The sequence below is a fragment of the Stenella coeruleoalba genome (genome assembly GCF_951394435.1).
Source record: "Stenella coeruleoalba genome assembly, chromosome: 18".
NCBI classification, from domain to species: Eukaryota; Metazoa; Chordata; class Mammalia; order Artiodactyla; family Delphinidae; genus Stenella; species Stenella coeruleoalba.
In genome coordinates this window covers 20,574,784-20,598,101 of record NC_137164.1, presented here as the reverse complement: position 1 = coordinate 20,598,101, position 23,318 = coordinate 20,574,784, and the positions used below count along the sequence as shown (strand labels likewise).

Genomic DNA, 23,318 nt, shown 5'->3' with positions numbered 1-23,318 from the left:
AAAAGGAAATTTTAAAAAACAATTCCATCTACAATAGTATAAAAAAGAACAAAATAAAGCATAAAAATTACTTAACGTAAAAAATACTTAGGAATAAACCTAACCAAGGAGGTCAAAGACTTGTATACTGAAAACTACAAAACACTGCTGAAAGAAATTAAGATACAAATAAACAGAAAGACATTCCATGCTCAAGGACTGGAAGATTTAATATGGTTAAGATGTCCATATCATCCAAAGAGATCTACAGATTCAATGCAATCCCTATCAAAACCCCAAAGATAGTTTTTGCAGAAATATAAAAATTCATCCCAAATTTATAAGGAATTTCAAGGGAACTCAAATAGCCAAAATAATTTCAAAAAGTAATAACAAAGAGGATTCATGCTTCTTGATTTCAAAATGTATTATAAAGCCACAGTAATCAAAACAGTGTGGTACTAGCAGAAAGACAGACAAGCAGACCAATGGAGTAAAAGAGAGCCCAGAAATAAATCCTTGCATATATGGTCAAATGATCTTCAAGGGTGCCAAGAACATTCAATGGAGAAAGGAGAGTTCCTTCAAAAAATGGTGCTGGGAAAAGTGGTTTTCTACATGCAAAAAATGAAGTTGGACCTTTACCTTACACCACATACAAAAAATTAACTCAAAAGGCATTAAAGACTGAAATATAAGATCTAAGACTTAATAAAACTCCTACAAAAAAACATAGGGAAAAATCTTCATGACATTGGGGTTGGCAATGATTTCTTGGATACAACACCAAAATCGCATGCAACAACATAAAATTGACAAATGGGACTACCTCATACTTTAAAAACTTCTGTGCATCAAAAAACACTATCAAGAGAATGAAAAGGCCACCTATGAAAAGGGAGAAAATATTTGCAAATCATATATCTGATAAGGGGTTAACATCCATAATTATAATGGATTCCTATAATTCAACAACAAAAATCAAATGGACTCAATTAAAAAATGTGTAAAGGAGGGCTTCCCTGGTAGCGCAGTGGTTGAGAGTCCGCCTGCCGATGCAGGGGACACGGGTTCATGTCCCGGTCCGGGAGGATCCCACATGCCACGGAGCGGCTGGGCCCCTGAGCCATGGCCGCTGAGCCTGCGCATCCGGAGCCTGTGCTCCGCAACAGGAGAGGCCACAACAGTGAGAGGCCCGCGTACGGCAAAAAAAAAAATAAATAAAAAATGTGTAAAGGATTTAAATAGACATCACTCCAAAGATGATATACGAGTGGCCAAAAAAAAAAGCAATGAAAAGATGTTCAACATCATCAATAATCAGCGAAACGCAAATCAAAACCACAGTATCAACTCATACCAGTTAGGATGGCTACTATCCAAAACACAGAAAATAAGTGTTGGTGAGGATGTGAAGAAATTGGAACTCTTGTACACTGTTAATGGTGTACAGCAGCTTGTATGGAAAACTGTATGAAAGTTCCTCAAAGAATTAAAAATTAAACTACCATATGATCCAGCAATCCCACTTCTGAGTACATTGCCAAACAAACTGAAAGAAGGGTCTTGAAGAGATGTGCACACCCATGTTCATAACAGCACTATTCACAATAGCCAAGAGGTGGAAGCAACCTATACGTTCATCAGCAAATGAATGGATAAACAAAACGTGGTATATAGACAATGGAATATTATTCAGCATTAAAAAGGAAAGTAATCCTGTCACATGCCACAATATGGATGAACCTTGAAGACCTTATGCTAAGTAAAATAAGCCAGTCACAAAAAGACAAAATGATTTCATTTATATGAGGTATCTAAAGGAGTCAAAATCAAAGAAACAGAGAAGTAGAACGATGTTTACTATGGACTGGGGAGCCAGGAGATAGGTGGGGGAGTGAAAAGGAGATGTTTAAGGGTTATAGAGTTTCAGATTTGTAAGATGAAAAGGTTCTGAAGATCTATTTCATGTCACTGTGAATATACTGTATATACATATATATAGTATATATATATAAAAAACACTACTAAATTGCCATTTAAAAATGGTTAAAATTAAGAAATTTTATGTTTTTTAAATCATAATGATTTATATGTTTTATAAACATATTAACATTGATTGAAGTATTGATATTTCAATATGGTAAGTATTAAATACTTATACATAGTTCAAAAACACTAAGTAATCCATTGTAGTAATGCCTAAAAGCTTCTGAATAGTAGTTTAGATTCTAAGAAAGTAAGATTATTTAAAATATACAATCCTACTTACCTTGGCTTGTCTCTTTTTTCTCTTTGTCTTTCAAAATCTCGTCCTCTGTCCTTTCCATCTCTTGGTTTTTCTTCTATCCTGTCTTTTACTTTATATTTTTCTTTATATTTTTTCCCCAGAGCAATATCTTCCTGTATAGGAGGGGGTGGGCTAGGAGTACGAGGTCCTTTCTTCTTACTTTGGTTGCTTTTTGAATTCCTGAAGGTAACACAAAGCTATCAGAAGTCTAAAGACTTTTAGAAGGTCAAATATTTTTTTCATTTTAACAAAGCACTTTTAAAAAATGGTAGCATTCCTTTTAATAACTTGCCATTTACTATTTTATATACTAGCAATCAATATCAAAAAAAATTTACTTGCTACCTACTTCATTAATACTGCTTATTATATAATTTTAAAGGGTATATTTCTGAGAAAAGATAAGAGGTGGAATAGGAAGAGATTCTTTCAGGAAGGAAAATATCATAAAATAAAACAACTGCATGAACTGAATTTTTTTTTTAAAGCTTATTATAGAAAAGTAGATGAAAAAGTAAAAATCACCTATAATTCCATTACCCAAGTATAGCCAATGTTAACACCTTGGATATACGTCCACACTTTTTCCATGTCTCTTTCCCTTCTTCCCTCCCTGCCACCCCATACACACAGTCATAATAACAATGTTTTGTAAAATTTTTTGTACTAAATATAGCATGGGTATCTTTCTATAACAAAAAAGTGGATTTTTTTTTTTTTTTTTTTGCGGTACACGGGCCTCTCACTGTTGTGGCCTCTCCCGTTGCGGAGCGTAGGCTCCACACGCACAGGCTCAGCAGCCATGGCTCACGGGCCTAGCTGCTCTGCGGCATGTGGGATCTTCCCGGACCGGGGCATGAACCCGTGTCCCCTGCATCAGCAGGCGGACTCTCAACCACTGCGCCACCAGGGAAGCCCAAAAAAGTGGATTTTGATAATTATTCTTATGGACTGTACAGAATTTCCTTTAATAGATATGCTCCATAACTTCTTTAAACAATTTCACATTGATAAGTTTTTCAGGTGGTTTCCATGTTTTCAGCATTATAAAGAACAATTACATCAACTATAAATGAAACCTTAAGCACTGTTAGTAAATATTCTTTTAAATCTTTGTTTTAAATCTTAAACATTCATTTAAATCTTTCCCAACTCTTAGATTACAGAGATTGATCCTTTAAATTTTAGAATTTTGTATTTCACGGTTAATCTACCTGGGATTGTTTTTTTGGGTCTAGACTATCCTCTTTAAAAGTTGGCATTTAAAAGCATTTTATCTAAATGCTATAACTTTGAGCCTTTACACATTACAAATTGTCTGTCTTTACTTCCTACCCTGACAACAGTTTGAGCATTTTGGTGTCATATCCTTTTCCCTCAGAGCTCTATAAATATTGTTACAATATTTTGTGGCATTTAGTGTTTTGGATGAAAAGTCCAAAGAGAGTTAATTTCTTTTCCTATGCAGGTTACCCAGCTTTTCTGACTGTATGCATTATTATATTATTCCTTGCAAACTAAAAATTTCATCAAGATAAGCATACATTCTTTTTTTAACCTTTTCTATCACTCAGTGTGCTGCTTCAATCTGAAACCCTAGTCTTTTACTCACTTTTTTTTCTATTTTTATTTCATCAATTCTCCATGTGACCCGAGTCTCTCTGGTTTGCTTTATTATAGTCACTGCATCTCCTAGATCACTCCTCCATTGTTTTCCATTATTCCATCTCTCCTTTTGCTTTCCAATATCTTAAAATATTGGAAATATCTTAAATGTGTTTTCAAATTCAGTAAATTTTCTTTTAGGTTGCACTCATTCTACTAATATTAAATTTGGCAATCTCTTTATTCTGCTATTTCCAGTTTTAAAAATCATTTTTCATCCAAAATATTTTTGTTCACAGATTGCTTTTATTTTCACGATCAACTGCTCTCAACAGATCAATCAATATCCTCTCAAATCATATTAAAATTTTGAATTAATTTCTTATTTAAATTTGTTCCTGTTTTCTGCAACATTGAATGTTCAGCCTGGTACGGAGTTTTTAAGTAGCCCTTTCTCTTCACACATCTGGTAAGTTTTCATCAGCTACTTATTTCACTAGTTATTGTTATTTATAAATGACAACTTAAGCCAAAATCCTAAAACTTACTTCCTGTGACCTAGAGTTCTCTAATCCCAAGATGCCTTAGCTGTAAAAAAGGTAACGGATAGTATCTTCCTCAAAATTGCTGGTAAGATTAAAAACAGATAAAAGCAACTGACTCATAGCAGGTATTCAGAAAATTTACCTCTCTTAGTCCTTATCCCTACTTCTTATTGTCATAGATAGGGTCAACCATCTAGCAAATCAGAAGTTATTAAAATATGACCAAATCTACTTTTCATCTTTGTCTTCTGCCAAAACGATTATTAGTTACATATCTCACTGCATATTTATGAAGTGACTCAAATTTTTAATGTATTTAACAGATAAGTGATGTGTCTACATTTCTACATATTTTTCCACTTAAAAGACACACACTGATCAATAATTGGTAGATAGTAACAAAAATTACTTAAAAAACCATTTTCAAGATAAAATGATAGAGAAGTTCTTGACACAGACTGTATTTTCACATCATTGCCTGTGACAGAAACTAGCTAGGTGTTTACTACACTTTTGTCCTGGCCATACTGTTGAACCATACTGTCTAGACCGTTCTGAAGTTAGATGTGGCCAAATGACCAAGCTCTGGCCAAAAAGAATGTGAGTGAAAGTGATGTACACCACTTCCAGGCCTAACTAATAAGACTCTCATACTCCAGGTAATTGTAAACTATGTAACTAAATAAGTGCAATACTCTTAATTTTTTTCTTCTTTGGTGTCCTCAAAAACCTAAGAAAGTAAAGCCATGGTCAGAAGGAGCCTAGGTACTGAAGCTGCATGTATAGAAGAGTCACCTATTAATCAGAAACACCCACTTCTTACTTGAGTGAGAAATAAACTTCTGTTGTGTTAAATTCACATTCTGGGATTAAGCTATTATAACCACCAGGATTATGCCAGTACACTCACTAAAGTGCAGAATTTCTTCAAATACCTTAAAAAATATATGTAGTTGGAAAACATAGTTGTGTTACAGAGTTTGCAAGTAACTTCCAACAGAATGGGCCAAAGTTGATTTTGTGCATTCTGAAGTCAACAAGATCTTTCAACATTTTTTTTTTTAAGTCAAATGATTATCCTTTAGTGGCAAAGAGCCCACTTCCTATTTGTGGCACACAGCTCAATTATCTACTTCTATCACTTTTAGAGCCTTTTTCTCTCTCTCCCCAAAACTTATTTTTTTTTGAATAGCTTTTGACATACTTCACATGTTTCAGCTTAAAGCTTTCCATCAGGCTCTCTCTCACAATAAATGTCTAAGAAAACTGCCAATTTTCACAGAGAAGTGTGAGTCTTAATTTGTCTGTGATTATCTCTGTCTACTCAATATGATAATCATGTAAAACCAAGGAGTTTGTTTACCTGACTGTCACCTCAGTTGATTTACTGGCATTGGCTGCAACATTCCATTGAATTTTAACTGATTCCAATCCTTAACTTGTTGAATGTATTCAGTTTATAGTATGATCCACAATGTAACTAAAAGTTGATGGTCTGACCCACTCTAGGCAATGTAAACTGCACAACTACAGAAATGCTATATCCAATTCAGTGTTTTCTTTGTACCTTTAATGTACTGTTTTCCAGATCCTTCTGCTTCTATTATTAAATTAATGGTGCATCTTAAAGTCAATATCTTATGATACAGAAATATAGTAGTTAAATCAATGTGAGTAATTATTATGCTCAATATTCATCAAAGTATAAGTGAGTTACTAACAAAGCAGTAAGAGAAGACTACATGAAAACGAACAGGATGAAACTAACCCTTCATCTAAATAGTTATAGAAACTTTCTACGAAGAGATTAAGTTTTGAAGATTTTATAAATATTTAGAAAGGATTAGAAAATGAAAAGGAGTATTTCTGGTATGCTGGCAGTTTTTTGGGAAATGAATGGAATTGAGGGAAAATTATATAATTGGTTAATCAAAAGAATAAAGAGCAAGTGGGGTAAATCATATCACTGTATAGTTCAGCTTCTTTCATATCCCTTTATTCAATCTTAGGCACAAAGGAGAGAATCAAGTCAACTGTACAGAGTGCCTTATTACAATACAAAGCTCTTTGCAGAGTAGGTGCTGTGGGGAGATAGAACAGTGAACCATGAAGACTGCAATCTTCAAGGAGCTTAAATTTAATAGAGGTTGTAAAACATATGTGCCACAGCTAAAATATAATACAAATAGCAATTCGTATTAAGTGAGAGGTATAAATAAAATCTGATACATAAAGGGAACAGAAATTATGTTCAGTAAGGAGAAATGGGAAAACTTAATGGAAAGACAGAATCTGAGCTAGATATAGATGGACTGAAGGTGATGAGTGTAGGAAGAAGGCTGGACAAAAATATGAACAAGAGTGGAAACAGTGGAAAGATCAAAGTATGAATGCTATTCTAAAAAATCTGAATTTCAGTCAAACTACTAAATTTTTCAATGGCATAATAAATTAATTGTAATTGTTATTTTAAGATTTCTCTCACAACATCTGTAAAGTGAAGGGTTAGGGCAGCTGAATGAAAATGTTTATATGTGTGGCAGAATGGACACTAGATAAATAGAGTTAGTAGGATGATATAATAAACTAGGTAAAAAGTAAATGGAATCTAGAATAGGGTTAAAGCCTCTAGAAACTAGAAGGAGACAACTATGAGTTTCATTATGGGTTCAAACAGACATTTGCCAACTGGTCAAATATTGGGAAGAGGTTTTTAGTTTAGCCTTTTTCTTAAATAATAAATTAGTGTATGTCCTTTAATAAAATTTAAATAGTCCACAGTGACATTAAATGAAAAGGTACCTCCTGCCTTATTCTCAACCCCTCAATGTAATTTATTTCTATCTTTATTCTTTCAATTGACTACTACAATAATTCTAAATAATATATTCATACTGCTTCATACATACTATAAAGAATTTAATCTCTTGATCATGTACACAAGGAGACAAGAATGTTCATTGTGCATAATCTGTAAGAGCTAAAACCTGAAATCAACTTAAACGTTCAACAAAAGAAAAGTAGATAAATACATAAATACTAATATGAAAGAACTACAGCTACATACATCGATATAGATAAATGTAAAAAAAGTGCTAAGTGAAAAAGTTACAGAAGAAAAGTTGTATCTATATTAAGATTAAATAGATGAAAGTAATACTATATATTATAAGATAATACGTATTATGGAAGTATAAACACACATGCATAGGTATCATAAACAACAAATTCAAGAGGGAAGGACCAGAAATATAGCTGTTTATTCTTAAAAAATAAAAAGCTCTGAAGCATATACAGATGGGACACAAACCTTTGCTTTATTGTTCTCTATAATTTTCTTTTAAATGGAAACTTTTCACACTTTTTTCTTAGAAGAAAAAAGTTTACATTAAATACTGAATGAATTAAAAGTATCTTTATGTAATCTACCAAGTAATTCTTTTGAATATCACTTCAGAAAAAGCTATTTCATTCTGGCACTATTTATCACCCTACTGACCTCTGCTGGTCCAGCAAGGGAGAGGATACTGCAGTTGTCTTCCTGTCTTTCTTGCTAGTTGAAGATGACGACTTAGGGCTTGATTTTCGCTTTGGAGATTTGCTAGACTTTCTTAGAGAAGGTGATGGAGATAACTTTGATCTAACCACTTCTGGTGAAACCTTCCAAAAGAATTCAGTAACTCAATTCAGAAACTCTTCCAATCATGGTTGTTATAATCAGACAACAAAGCACGTGTTTTTAAATTATACCAAACTTCAGATGAAGTATTAAGTGTTATGATAGCGACCACATATTAATATTAGTCTGGCTCCTGAACCTATGCTGTTAACCAATACTAACTGCCCCAACATAACACTAATATCAATAAAGCAAACTAAAATTATGAAATTTCAAAATCTCCTCAGAAAAAAAAATTATATTCAAATATATTGTATCTTTCTACTCTTTAAAAAAGAAACAAGTATTCTAGAAATAGCATGGGCCTAAAAACCAGATGTACATAGATTCAAGTCCCATTTTACATTAGCTGGTGACTCCAGGCAACAGAAACTCAGTTTTGTTTATTCAATAACAAATATATGTCCTATTTATCTAATAGAGAAATGTGAAGATTAATTAACATATGTGAAGTATCGATATCCTAATACAACTTAAGATGTAGCAAGCAGCTAATGAGTTCTCTGATCAGTACTCATTTTGATGTTAATTACTAACAAATTTCAATAAATAGCATACCTCCTTTTTAATAATAATTTCTTCTCTTTTCTCCATGTTTTCTTGTTCCAGCTTCATTAATTCCCTCTGTATCTTTTGACGCTTCATTTCCAATGACAACTCATGAACATAATCATAATTAATATCTCCATTGTCAGAATCTTTAAAATAAAAATTCCATTACTTGTCGGAAACTATAATTATCTATACCAAAAATTAGAGAAAAATTTTCAACTATTTTTTATACAAATTAAAATGGTAGATTCTTTAACAAGAACAACATACTTCAAAAAGATAAAAGAAATATACACTGTTTCTGTAAAGAATTAAAATCAATATGGCTAATTTCTTTATGAAAACAAACATTTTTAAGGTTCCTGGGTTTTCTGGAAGTGATTTTGGGCTGTTTGGGTTTTTGGTTAGGAGACGGAATTTTTAAAAGATACAATTAGGGCTTCCCTGGTGGCGCAGTGGTTGAGAGTCCTCCTGCCGATGCAGGGGACGCGGGTTCGTGCCCCGGTCTGGGAAGATCCCACATGCCGCGGTGCGGCTGGGCCCGTGAGCCATGGCTGCTGAGCCTGCGCGTCCGGAGCCTGTGCTCCACAACGGGAGAGGCCACAGCAGTGAGAGGCCCGCGTACCGCAAAAAAAAAAAAAAAAAAAAAAAAAAAAGATACAATTAAAACACTCAGCTATAAATTCTAAGCATTAAAGGCACCAAAACCTTCAATATTTCATGCTGCATATGATATGATTATCTTCTTCATTTTCTTAAAGACTCAGTATTAAATTAAGGTCACATTAGGTGTGCAATACTGTTTCCAGTTTTGTTGCTTTTTAAAAAATTAATATCCTAACTAATTTGTATCTAAAAATAAAGTTAAGTAATTTTAATACTAATGTGTACATGAGCTAATTTCTGAAGGATCTATAACATTTTCATTATAAGTGATTTGTACTAGTTTCTTAGACTAGAACTGTCCATCTCTTCAATGGATCTGATAGCATGTATCTATTTCTATTCATCCTTTCCAAGGAAAAGAATCTGAGGGTTGGTTTGGGTGGGGGAAGAGTGGTGTGAAGAACTATTTCATTACAACATGTAGTTTTCAGAGGCTCCTGGCACTGCTACCTATTTGCTAATAATGCCAAAAGCCTGGAGGAGGAAATTTCACTGACTTCTATTCTAACACATGAACACACTGGGCTTGACCGATTATAAACTGAGGTGCCTTCTCAAGCTATACTTTTAGCACTTAAGATCATCACTTCCTAACCTGGGGTAGAGAAATAAAATGAAGAACTAAAAAACGATAAAGATAAGGAGTCCTACTTGATTGCTTAAAGCACAAAACAAACGGACATCACTGGCATGTACAGGTAAATACATTAGAATGAAAACTATCCATTCATGCTTGGGGACTAAGAGGGTAATTATATATCTTATTATCTGTGTCACAAAACTTGATTACTCATCTTATACTGGTGTATGATGATAATTTCTCAGTAAATACATAACACTGACTAAATCATGCTTTTCAGTCAGCAAGCAATTACTAAATATTCATGGGCATGCAGTTTTTACTACACAAAATAATTAAAGATACTGAATTTAATTAAATGAATAGTGGCTATCTCTAGTTATGATTTTACACTCCGTTGAGACACTTTACATCAGTGAATAATAGGGTTCGATGATCCAGTTTGTTGTGTTCTTAAATTATTAACAGATAAAATTTCATTACCACATACTAAGGGTAAAACAAAGGAAAGGGTAATTAATTGAGAAGAATGATTTACAGTGTTTCTGAAGGTATTATCAATAATGTTCTGCTCATCTAAAAACTGCTCTCTGGGAATATCACCCATACAGAACACATGTAAAAAAATGACAAATTGGCTTTCAGTCTTTAATCCCTAACCACTCAACCAAGGGAGAAGTGCGGGTAGGGAGAGACCTGAGCAGTTAAAATATATGTCGAAGTCAAGGTACTATAGCTAATATATTTTGCTTAGAGGGAAAGCTCTCAAGTCTTTACTCAGAAACTACTTATTCTAACTTTACGCATATCTGTTATAATCAAACATAAGATGTTTTCCCAATCTATAAGAGATGGGCTATGAAGTAGGCACAATGCAACTGATAGTCTGACAAAAGAAAAATCAGAAAGCACAAAACATTAGGAGAGGACTCAAAAACAGAGTCTGAGGAGGGGAGGGATAAATTGGGAGATTGGGACTGACATATACACACTGTTATATATAAAATAGATAACTAATAATAACCTGCTGTATAGCACAGGGAACTCTACTCAGTACTCTGTAATGGCTTACATAGGAAAAGAATCCTAAAAAAAAAAAAAAAGAGTGGATATAGGTATATGTATAACTCAATCACTTTGCTGTACACCTGAAACTAACACAACATTGTAAATCAACTATACTCCAACAAAATTTTATTTTAAAAAAGGAGTCAAACCATTTAATAAGTTTAGAAAATGTCTCTCGTATCTTACAGCTTAAGGTTATCATTACAATTACCTTAGAATCATCTATATGAATCAGCTGTTATAAGTCATCAGGAAAATATTAAATATAATTAGAATGGCACATTTAACAGGCAGAGATTTTTTAAGAATATGTAACAAAAATACATCTAGTACATAATGTTGACATTCTTTATATATAAAGAACTCTTACTAATTAAAAGAATGGGCAAAGGACATGAACAGATATAAACACAAAAAGAAACACAAATGATATATAAATAAGCCTTTTTCATGTATTAAAGAGCCATTTTTTTCCTAATTATAATATTTGGTACTGGCAAAGGCACAGATAACAGGCATGTTCATTCTTTGGATGTAGCAATGTAAACTAATATTTCTAGCCTGGAAAATAATTTGGCAGTATAGGTAAAAGCTTTAAGAATTCATACCCTTTAATATGACAAATTTACTTCCAGCAATCTACTGTATGCAAGTAATCATATTCAATAGATATAAAAATAAGGCTTTATATTTATACTCTTCTACACACATTGCCCCATAGAAAGGTTTTTCCATGTCATACACAAAGGTAAAACATCTTCATTTTAACATCTGCAAAGCATTTCATGATATGAACATATCATAGTTTAACCATTTTCCTTCTGACATTTACTTTGTTTTCAATAGTTTGCTATTATAAACAAGACTTCAATGAACATCTTGATACCTACCTTAGTTTACAGGAGCAAGTATTTTTTTTAGAACAAACTAGATTTGCTGGACAAAGGTAAGTATGATTTTTATTTTTAATATTGCCGAATTATACTCCAAAATAGCTTTACCAATGTAAACTTCCACTTGATAATACTAGTAGTTTTCATTTCTGCCAATCTGATGGGTGAAGAATGCTATTTCTATTTCCACTGGCATTTCCCTGTAGTAAGGCTGAGCATTTACTGTCCATTTCTATTTCCTCTATGAATTTCGTAACCAATTTTTGTTTCTCTTCCCTATTTTCCAACTGGACTATCTTTTTCTTATATATTTGTGGAATTTCAATATAGGTTTATACAGTGCTTTTATTATATGGTTACACATTACACATGTCAAATACTTTCTTACAGTGATCTATTTTTAATAGATCACTTGCGTGTTTAGTTTCACAAAAAATTTTGAATCCTCATATAATCAAATCTTTTACAGCTTCTGGATTTTATGCTTTATTTTAGGAGGATGTACATACCACCAAGATTGCCAAAATATGTTCATTCATTTTCTCCTCTACTGAAATGATACTTTTGCTTTTTATATTACTGCACTGGTCCTTATGGTAAAAAATATGATAAATTTAGGGAACCAAATAAAAACAAAGACTTGGGAGTGGGGAGCTGGAAACACAGAAAGCAATCGGATAATGAAAAGTTTTGTAGGTACAAAAGAATTTGTACTTGATCCTCAAGGCAATGGGAAATCAGAGAATTTTAAATAGGGGAATGAAATGAACCAATTTATTCTTTTAAAAGCTCACTCTAACTCAGAGAATGAGAGAGGTATTTGCAATACATATATCTGATGAAGATCTCATATTCAGAATATATAAAGAATACTCAATTAAAAAAAACAGTAACACAATAAAACAGTAGGCAAAAGTCGAGAGTAGAATTTATAAAACAGGTTGTACAATGGCCAAAAATGTGAAAAAGTTCTCAATTTCATTACTCATTAGGGAAATGCACACTAAATCCACAAAAAGATACTACCACACACCTCCAGAATGGCTAAGATGAGAAAGGCAAAAAACAACAGAGAAAGGAGAATCATTTTTGACTTGACATTATCCACTAAAGATGAACATATGAAAACTCCATGGCCCAGCAATCCTACTCCCAAGCATAAACTCAAGGGAAATGGGTACATGTTTACCAAAGATTTGATTAGGAATAGTAATAGCAACTTATTCATAACAACCCCAAACTAGAAATTACTCAAATGTTTATCCACAGAATGAATAAATTATGGTACATTCAGTGAAATACTATATACCAGTAAGAATTAATGAACTATAACCATACGCAATAATCTCACAGACATACTGTAAGCAAAAGAAGCTAAGCAGGGACTTCCCTGGTGGTGCAGTGGTTAAGAATCCACTTGGCAATGCAGGGGACACGGGTTCGAGCCCTGGTCCGGGAAGATCCCACATGCAGCAGAGCAACTACGCCCGTGCGCCACAACTACTGAGCCTGTGCTCTAGAGCCCACGAGCCACAACTGCTGAAGCCCACGCGCCTGGAGCCTGTGCTCCGCAACAAGAGAAACCACCGCGATGAGAAGCCTGCGCGCCGCAAAGTAGTCCCCGCTCGCCGCAACTAGAGAAAGCCCGCGCACTGCAACAGAGATCCAACGCAGCCAAAAATTAAATAAATAAATTTATTAAAAAATAAAAAGAAGCTAAGCACAAAAAGAGTACATGCTATAGGTTCTATTTATATAGAGCTCAAAAACAGACAAAATTAATCCATGGTGGCAGAAAATCAGGACAGCAGTTATCTTTGGGAGATGGGGGCTGGGAGGCAGTAACTGGAAAGGGAGTACAAGGGGGCTTATGGGATACTAATAATTTTCTATTTATTTATGGGTGGTGGTTATACAAGGCTGTTCTGTTCATGAAAATTCAGTAAGTGGTACACATGAATCATGCACTCTTCTGAACATATTATTATACTTCAGTAAAAAAAATTTTTGTGAAGCGTATTCTGCCTTTAAGTGAAGAATGATTTAGGAGACAAGGCTAATCTCAAGGCATGAGGTTAGAAGGTTATTTAATAAAATATATTTATAGGCAACAAATATCTTAAGAACTAGAATATTAGTAGTAATTTAGAGAAACAGATGGTTCTGAAAGACATTCAGTAGATAGAAATGTTCAGAATTCCATAAATGTCTGGGTTGAGGGGAAAAAGTAGTATCAACAATGACTCTCAGAAAAGGGAACTCTCTTGCACTGCTGGTGGGAATATAAATTGATACAGCCACTATGGAGAACATATGGAGCTTCCTTAAAAAACTAAAAATAGAATTACCATATGATCCAGCTACTGGGCATATACCCAGAGAAAACCATAATTCAAAAAGACACATGCACCCCAGTGTTCACTGCAGCACTATTTACAATAGCCAGGTCATGGAAGCAACCTAAATGACCATCATCAGATGAATGGATAAACGAGACAGATGAATGGATAAACCATAATTCAAAAAGACACATGCACCCCAGTGTTCACTGCAGCACTATTTACAATAGCCAGGTCATGGAAGCAACCTAAATGCCCATCGATAGATGAATGGATAAACATATATACAATGGAATATTACTCAGCCATAAAAAGGAATGAAACTGGTCATTTGTAGGGATGTGGATGGACCTAGAGACTGTCATACAGAGTGAAGTAAGTCAGAAAGAGAAAAACAAATATTAAAAAAATATATTAACGCTTATATGTGGGATCTAGAAAAATGGTACAGATGAACCGGTTTGCAAGAAGAAATAGAGACACAGATGTAGAGACAAACGTATGGACACCAAGGGGGGAAAGTGGGGATGGGATGAATTGGGAGACTGGGATTGACATATACACACTAATATGTATAAAGTAGATAATTAAAAAAAAAACAACGAAACAATGACTCTCAGGCTTTTGGGAAACCAGTAGGAAAGTGGTGCCCTTAAGATATGGGACTCAGATGGAGGTATCCAGTTGGTAGATGCCTCAATTAAGAGCTCCAGATATTGGAGTCATTAATACATAGATGTTAATGATGCCCTGGGGGCATGATTTCATCTGGAGAGAAAAATGGAAAATGAGAAAAAAAGAAGTCTTGGTAAAGGGGAAACAACTAAAAATTTTAGAAGCTGCTTCTAGAGACAAGTGGTTCTCAAAGAGTAGTCTGAGGACTCCTAAGGATTCCCAAGACAATTTCTAGAGTTCCAGAAGATCAAAATTATTTCTATAATACTACGTTATTTGCCTGGTTTACTCACTCTCTCTTGAGTATATAGTGGAGTTTTCCAGAAGTCACATGATATGTGATATCAGTAACAGATTGAATGCAGAAGCAGATATGAAAATCTAGAGGTCTTTCATTAAGCCAGTTAAGAGTTCACTTTAAGAAGTTAAAAAGATTTTCAGGGAGTTTCCTGGTGGTCTTGTGGTTAGGATTCGGCGCGTTCCTGCTGTGGCCCAGGTTTAATCCCTGGTTGGGGAACTGATCCCACAAGCCTAACGGTGTAGCAAAAAAAAAACCCCAAAATGTGCAAAAACATGTAAAACACTGCCACCTCCTCCAATTTCTATTTTTGCTTTGCAAAGCATAGCTATTTTCCATAAAAGTATATGTTAGGTTTACTGCTGTCATTGTTAAATAAATTAATAAATATTTTAAAATGTTCTCAGAACCAATTTCTAATATGGAGACTACTGAAACAGATAATCCACAAAACAAAAGTTCTTTGGGGTCTATAAAAAGAGTGAAAAGTGTCCTGAGACCTAAAAGTTTGACAATTACTCATACAGATCGACTTCTTCTGAGTCTAGCTAAAATTGCTATTCACTTTAGACTGAAAATGCAGAAGGTAAATATATTAAATGAGCTCAGTCTAACTCCATGCTTCAATATTCCTTAAAACAGAAAAACCACAGAGATACACAACAATCAGAACCTCAAGAGAAAGAGTAAGAAACAGCAATGTATTCTGTATGTAAAACTACTATAAGAGACATTTACTCACCTTTTAAAAGAATTTCACATATAAAAGCCTCTTGTAGTAAAATCACTTTCGTTTTTTAAAGATGATAGTCTGAGCGAAGCCTTGGGAATCAACATTTAAGGGATAGACAGCATACAAGGAGCCTCTATGTAAGACCAAAGGGCTTCAACAGGAGAACAGAAAACCTGACAAACGATAGATGGAAGCCAAGGGGAAAGTGTTTCAAGAAGACAGAGCCTCTGGGATGTGTCACATGCTGCAGAAAGGTTATAGAAGAAGGAGACAAGTATGTCTCCTTTTATTCAGCAAAGAGGAGGTTATTGTGACCTTAAAGAACAGTTTTAGTGAAGACAAGCGTCAGAAGACTGAATAAATATGAGGGGAAAAAGTAGAATTTGGTTGTAAAGTGGGAATAAGCAGGGTGATGGCTCCAAATAATATGGGGAAAAGAGAAAATGTGCCAAGATGGATGTTAAAGCTGTAAAAGACAAGGCAAAATAAATGAACAAGACTGCAGAGGTGGGAGGAAATCAGGGGAATATAACTTTATGCAGCAGGAGGGAGGCCCCTTGTAAAGAAAAAGAGGGAAGTGAAAAAGTTTAGATGTGAATGAAAGACTAGTTTATAGGTGTGGTGGCAGGAAGTTGAAAAGAGTTTGTGGATAAAGAAGACTTCCCTGGTGGCGCAGTGGTTGAGAGTCCGCCTGCCAATGCAGGGGACATGGGTTCGTGCCCCGGTCTGGGAAGATCCCACATGCTCGCGGAGCGGCTGGGCCCGTGAGCCGTGGCCGCTGAGCCTGCGCGTCCGGAGCCTGTGCTCCACAACGGGAGAGACCACAACAGTGAGAGGCGGGGCTGGAAGGTTTGAGATTTAAGGAGAGGGTTTGAAAGAGCTACTATAAAGAAAAGGAGCAAACTAACTTAGGCTTTTCTGAACCTTTAAAATGTTCAACAATTAGCATGCATTATTGTAATGGGAATAGAAGTTTCTATTTTGAAAAATAAGCAGCCAATATATTTTGGAATGTATTTTATAAAAAATAATTAAGATGAAAAAAAAAAGTTGAGTGTGTTAAGAGTTAATCCCTTAGAATTTAGGAAAAGTTAGCCATTCATCCTTGAACAGTTAAGGCTTGTAATATTTTATTTACTGCTATTTTGTAGGAGGTATTAGATTTATTTATGAAGTCCCATGAAGTAATCATAGAGAAGTTTCCTACTTGTTCTTAGAAGCAATGTTTTAACAGACAATACTGTATAAAGATGGAATGGATTTCCTTAAAAAGTACTGATGTTCAAATTACTGGACAGCCATTTAAGGTACTTTTCAAGTATTAGTAAGTTTTCAGAGATAGTTCTTAAATATAGTAGTAAACATTTTAGGCTTGCAGGCTCTTGGCTGTCATGGTACTCAATTCATCTATTGTAGCTCAAAAGCAGCCACAGAAAATATGTAACCAACAGACATGGCTGTTCTCCAATAAAACTTTATTGCAAAAACTGGTGGCAGGCCCACAGCTATAATTTTCTAGCCCCTGGTTTCAGTTTTCAGCTATCTGATGAGGAAGCTGCTTACATCCTTAAACTCTTTAGTTTTGTCATCTATAAGTAGAGTAACAAAGCTACTGATTTAATGAGGTAATTATATGTTATATTAAAATGCCCAGTACACCCAACACATTCAACAAATGTGAGTTCCCCTTCTCTGTATTTGGTAGTGTGAGGCTACAGTGCTCACATACCAGATCACAGAAGTAGAGAAGAGAGAACATTCATGGTGTGGAAAGTAAATGCTTACTTGTTAAAGACAATGACTCAAAAATAATTTTGCTAATTTCTTACGAACAAATTCCAGGTCTCAATTATCATCTGATTTCAATTTCTTGAAAGATGAAATCCAACAATGTTTTAGAAATAATTTTCCTATGTCTTTAAGGTTTAAGAATCTCACTTTTAATATTTTATGCAAAACAATAAACATAAATTTAGATTCTTTTAAATCTTGGTACTGAGGAACTTAAAAATTTACAAATGTAATAAAATTCCAAAGGACTGTGATGCTGTACAGTAAGTTCTAGGGAGAATAGCTTTCTTTGCTTTTGTTCTGCTACTATATGCCATTTTCTGCCTTATAGCTCAGTAAGATAGACACAAGTCAATTAGACAATTCTGAAACTATAGCTGGAAAGTGTTTTGAAGCCCACAGGAAGTCTACAAAGTGAATAATCAATAAATTGACTATATAAACAAAGATTTTTTGAAACTCACCGTCTCTATTAGTTTCCCATTCTACATTTTCTTCTTCACTTTCTGGAGTTCTCTCCTTAGTGATTTTTATGTCTTCCTTTTCCCTATGTCTCCCTCTTGAAGATTCTTTCTAAAAAGTACATACATACACATGGGTTATTATATTTATAAAAACTACATGAGGTAGTTACTATAATACAGAATATTTCTAACTTCATCTTTGTTTTATTAGAGAATCAGTCTTGCAAATAATCACGCATCCAGTAAGTAGAGGAAGTAACACGTTCTAGAGTATCACGATGAAAAGACTGTACTATTATCTGTTTTACTAAAGAACGGCAACTTGGTAAATGTTTGAAGTAACTAAGATTTTAAAAGATACAACGAAAATTGAATAATAAGCATTTGGTAGTATACTACATACTCAGTTTCTACGTGAAAATTACAGGGGTAAAGTTTAAAACGGATAAAGTACAACTGGAGGAATTGTAAGTGACTATTTTAAAATGACTTAAAAAGGTTACACCGTTCACAGTAGATTCTCAAATATAATTGCTGATCTAAGACTTGTCATATACTAACGTAAAAGCATTTACCTACAGCTAAAGATAAATCCAAACTCATCTAATAATTTTATAAATGCTTTAAAAGGGGAGATTTTCCCTGTTTTGATGAAACCAAAATGGTAACTAAAATAGTTAGAAAAGTTACCTTTACATTTCAGCTAAAAACCAAAAAGTTTTACATTTTATTCCAGGTATAACAGTAGCCTATAGACAAAGCAGGACAACAGTGATTCAGCTCGTAAAATTTAATTAAATATCCTGTTACATAAGATGAAGACTCTAAACCACATTTTACTAGGTGGTAAGAAAATAACCAGTGTCATGGAATTGTTATCTTCCCCCCACCATGTCTCACTTTTATTAACACTAAATCCTGACTATGAAAGACACTAACACACAAGGACATTAAGTGCTGAGAGTTCTTTCTGGGCATTACCAGACATAAAATTTGGCTGCTTAAAACACAAATTAATTTCTCTTTGTCTTCTTTTTAAAGAGCTCTAGCATATAACTGCTCCTAAATTTTACTTATTTAGGTATGAAGTCATGTTGTAAGTATTACTGCTAAACGACATATATAGTTGCTGGTACGACAACAGAGGCTGACAAATATCATTAAAAGATTATATAATTGTATCAGCCATGACAAAACGGTAAAAGGTCAAAAAAAGAGAAAGAAAAAAGAAATGCACTCCTATTTGTACATAAGACAAAGGAGAAAAAGGAACACAATCTATTTTTATTCTTAAAACACATTTTGTGGAGTATCTATGAAGAGCTATTCTATATCCCAGGTAACTTTTGAATGTTCTGTAGATTACACCCACTATAAATATACATTAGTATGTGCTATATCAAAAAATTTTCATAGAAAGTTATCTTCAAATTACTGAATAATATATTCTGGGTTTTTCTGTCTATAAGGTATCAGACTACATTTGTCTATATGTAGTTGTAATACCAACTACAAATGTAGTTGAAAAGGGTTTCAGAGCAGTAATTCTGGTACTGGAAAACAAAATAATCTGCAAGTTTGTAACAGAATATTTTTAACAGATTTAGAAACAGATATAATAATCTCAATAAATTTCATTAATAATTTATGTATTTCATAATATTTACCCTACATATTGAAATTATATAATTTTTGTATTACCTATTGTTTTCCAATATGACTCTAATACTGCCCCCAGAGATCACATATAACTTCTATTATTAAGTACTAGAGATTGAATGCAGGCTTCAATATGTGGTGGAATTTCAAGTTAGGAGGTAAGTTTTTTCCTAATACTTTGTCACTATCTCACCTCAAATCATAATAGAGGAAATCATTTTGATAACACCTAAGGCTTAGATCATTTTTTAAAATGTTGTATTTCCTCATTTTTCCACTTCAGTAGTGTATAACTTGTTTAGGCATGTTATTCCTTGTAAAATAAAATTATTTCCCTCTTTCTCTGATCATATTCAAATATAAAGGGTCTGGTATTACTTGTCCCATGTAGTAGAGCATGGTCTGCTCTTTCACCTTCCTGTAATTTCTTGAATAGAATGGACTATCATCTTACCGCTCTTATATGCAAACATATTAATTAGAGGTACAACCATATGATTCTTATGTATTCTAAATTAATCATTCTGGAACATGTACATGTTCAAGTACTTGTTAAAGAACCACAATATTTTAGCCAGTACCCATGGGATATTTTATGAATTCAGAATTATTTGGATTTCAAAATATATTAAGTAACAATGCCAGTAGGGTCTGGAGCAGCAACCTATAATCAAATATACTGATATTTTTGCAGCAAAACATATGAATTCACCAACTGGGTAAAGACTGTATAATAAGCTTCATATCAATTAAAATCAGGTTTTGCTGCCAAATAAGTCTATGCCTAACTTAGGAAAAATGTTTGGTTTTAAATGTCTCTTACATTTCAGCAATGCAATAAATAATTGTGAACTTTACTTTCACTTTATTTCTACTTTATATTACATTCACATTTATTTCTTAAACATTATATGTATGGACAGATTATATTTATTATAAATTTTATTTTTAGATAGTAAGGAGGCATTACCAAGAATACGATCTAAAAAGAAGTGTTGAAGCAAAAAGAATTGAAAACCAATATTAACTGGATTAGCAACCATAATAATAAAATGTTAGGGGTCTTTGAAGTAATATAATTCAATTTCCTACCCCATGCTGAAATGTTTTTCCTAAATATTGTACAGTTATAGAAGTCCTCTAATAGAATAATTTCACAGAAAAAAAGATTTACTCCCAAGGTCTCCACTGATAGCTCTCCAATGTTGCATTCTTTGCTCCCATTTTCAGAAAGTTCTAAATATTAGAAAATTATTTCTTATACTGATCACAACTCTTTTATACCTCTTCAGAATTTCTATTGATTGGAACTAGTTCTGACCTCTAGAATCGTGCAAAACAAATCTAATAATTCTTCCACGATAGCTATTTAAATATTTCAACAGTCACTAAATCTCTTCAATATCTTCTTATATCAGGCCAAAGATACTCTACACACTGATCATACATAAATATTTCACAATTTTCATACCCCTCACTGCTCTGTCATCTTCTCTGGGCACACTAATTTGCCAATGTTGCTTCAATAAAATGTGATAACTAAAATTAACCTAGTCCTGCCAGAGCAGCATAGAGCATATAGCTTCCACCTCTCCTAGTATAGAACTGAAATTATTCTTGCATTAATGAACTTGTTTTGCGGGGGGGTGGGGAGTTTGGGGTAGAATTTAAATAAGAAACTATAATCTTATAAGCTATATAAATTTAAATTACAATCTCACATAAAATGAAGTCTAGAAACAGGGTAAACTTCAGGGCTGGATGATGTAGTAACACAGTGAAATCACTGGAGACCAAATTTTCTTGTTGTTTTTTTCCTTTCTTACAGCTCTGCTATTCCTACTGTTGACTTCACATTAAGGCATATTTCTTTTACCACGATGACAAGCAATCTAGGTTCACCCAGTGTGTGCCTCTCTCCAATCACAAAATAAGAATTTTTTCTTTCAGTCTGAGTAGGCCAACTTCAGTCACATGGCCACATCTGAATCAATAACTGATGGCAAGATAGTAGCCACAGGCTAAATGAATTAGGCCTGGTTCCTGAATCAACAGAATTAGCAAAGAGAATGGGATTATTATGACTAGACTAGACTAATGAGTGTCTAGCAGTGAATCTGGGGTCAACTCCCCAAACCAAAATGCAGCTTCAAAATGAAAACAACTGAATGGATTCTGGGGAGTTCAAAGTAACATACTATACCTTTGGTACTACACTTCACCTCCTCAGAGTACAATGCCACACTTCTGACAACTGCAATAGGCCATTAAAAAAAGACACTTTCCGACCTAGTAAACGTTTTCTCTGTTCACCTTTACTGTTGCATTTTGGACCTTCCTTCTAAGGTCATTTTCCATCATCCTGATGTATATCCTTTTAGACATTCTCTGAGTAATGAAGGTCTCCTGGTAGTCAACACTCTCAATTTTACCAGAAAGCTTATTATTTCCTCATTCTTGAAAAGCAGTTTTGCTGGGCTCATAACTATGGGTTCATACATTCACTTCAGCTTTGAAAATAGCATTCCACTGTATTTTGGCTTCCATTATTGTTACTGATGGTATCAGTCTATCATTCCTTTGTAGAAAGATCTGACTTTTATCTCTGGGTTTTCCAATATTCTCTCTATGCCTCTCATGTTTTGCAGTTATGATATAATATCTACTTGATATGTATTGTGCTTTCTGCAGGCTTAGATCTCATCAATAATGGAAAATTCTCAGCCACTATTTCTTTCAATATTGCCTTTCCCATTTTCTATTTTTTTCCTGGGATTCCAATTAGATGTACATTAGGTTTTCTAAGTTTTTCCTCCACATTTGTGAACCTCTTCAATGTTTTCTATAACGTTTTTATGTGCTGCATTCTGGATAAACTCTTCAACTCCATCTTCCAAGTCACCAGTTCTCTCTTCACAGATGGGCCCAAGGCTTAGTGTCTGACTAGCTCTAATACCTGTAAAAGTCTTAAAGTCACTACCGGCTTTCACACTTGCTGCTCAATCCTTGGTTTCAATTCTGTCTTTGTTTTGCTGCTGTTTACATTCTTGAGAAAGCACGTCAAACCCTTCTCTCAGCAGCTCGAGTTAAAGTTAATGTTAATCCAAAGTTTTCTTCTGTCATTTACTATCACATATTATATCAAAGCTATTAACAATTCAAAAAGCTATTATTAATTTTTAAAAGATTATGGTTCTCACCTTAATGTTTACAAAACTTTTCAACTGGACACTTCTGATTAAGGCTAAAAACTTTTAAATAATGAACAATGCTTATTGTGGCTTTTTGGTCTGAATATTAGCCCAACAACTGAGCTCAGTATATAGCTTTTAGGACAGATATAACTGACATTTTGAAATTTTAAAATGATTCACAGATGTGCAATTTCAGATCCTTTCAACACTACAGAAACACAGATGGTAAAGAAACTTAGATCTACACTAAGGAAACTGTAGTTTATTTTGTTTATACTATACTGAAGAAAAATCCCCTAATAGGGTTA

At 33.9% G+C, this 23,318-nt stretch overlaps 1 protein-coding gene across 1 annotated transcript in view; it reads right to left on the bottom strand.

The window, feature by feature from the left end:
• ZC3H13 (zinc finger CCCH-type containing 13) overlaps positions 1 to 23,318 on the bottom strand; it is a 93,794-nt gene that overhangs the window by 47,912 nt on the left and 22,564 nt on the right. The window contains exons 6-9 of the mRNA XM_079903343.1: positions 18,158 to 18,266; positions 8,657 to 8,796; positions 7,919 to 8,079; positions 2,252 to 2,449 (exon numbers count right to left, since the gene is read on the bottom strand). Coding sequence (XP_079759469.1) covers positions 2,252 to 2,449; positions 7,919 to 8,079; positions 8,657 to 8,796; positions 18,158 to 18,266 — 608 coding nt within the window. The remainder of the gene's footprint in view (positions 1 to 2,251; positions 2,450 to 7,918; positions 8,080 to 8,656; positions 8,797 to 18,157; positions 18,267 to 23,318) is intronic.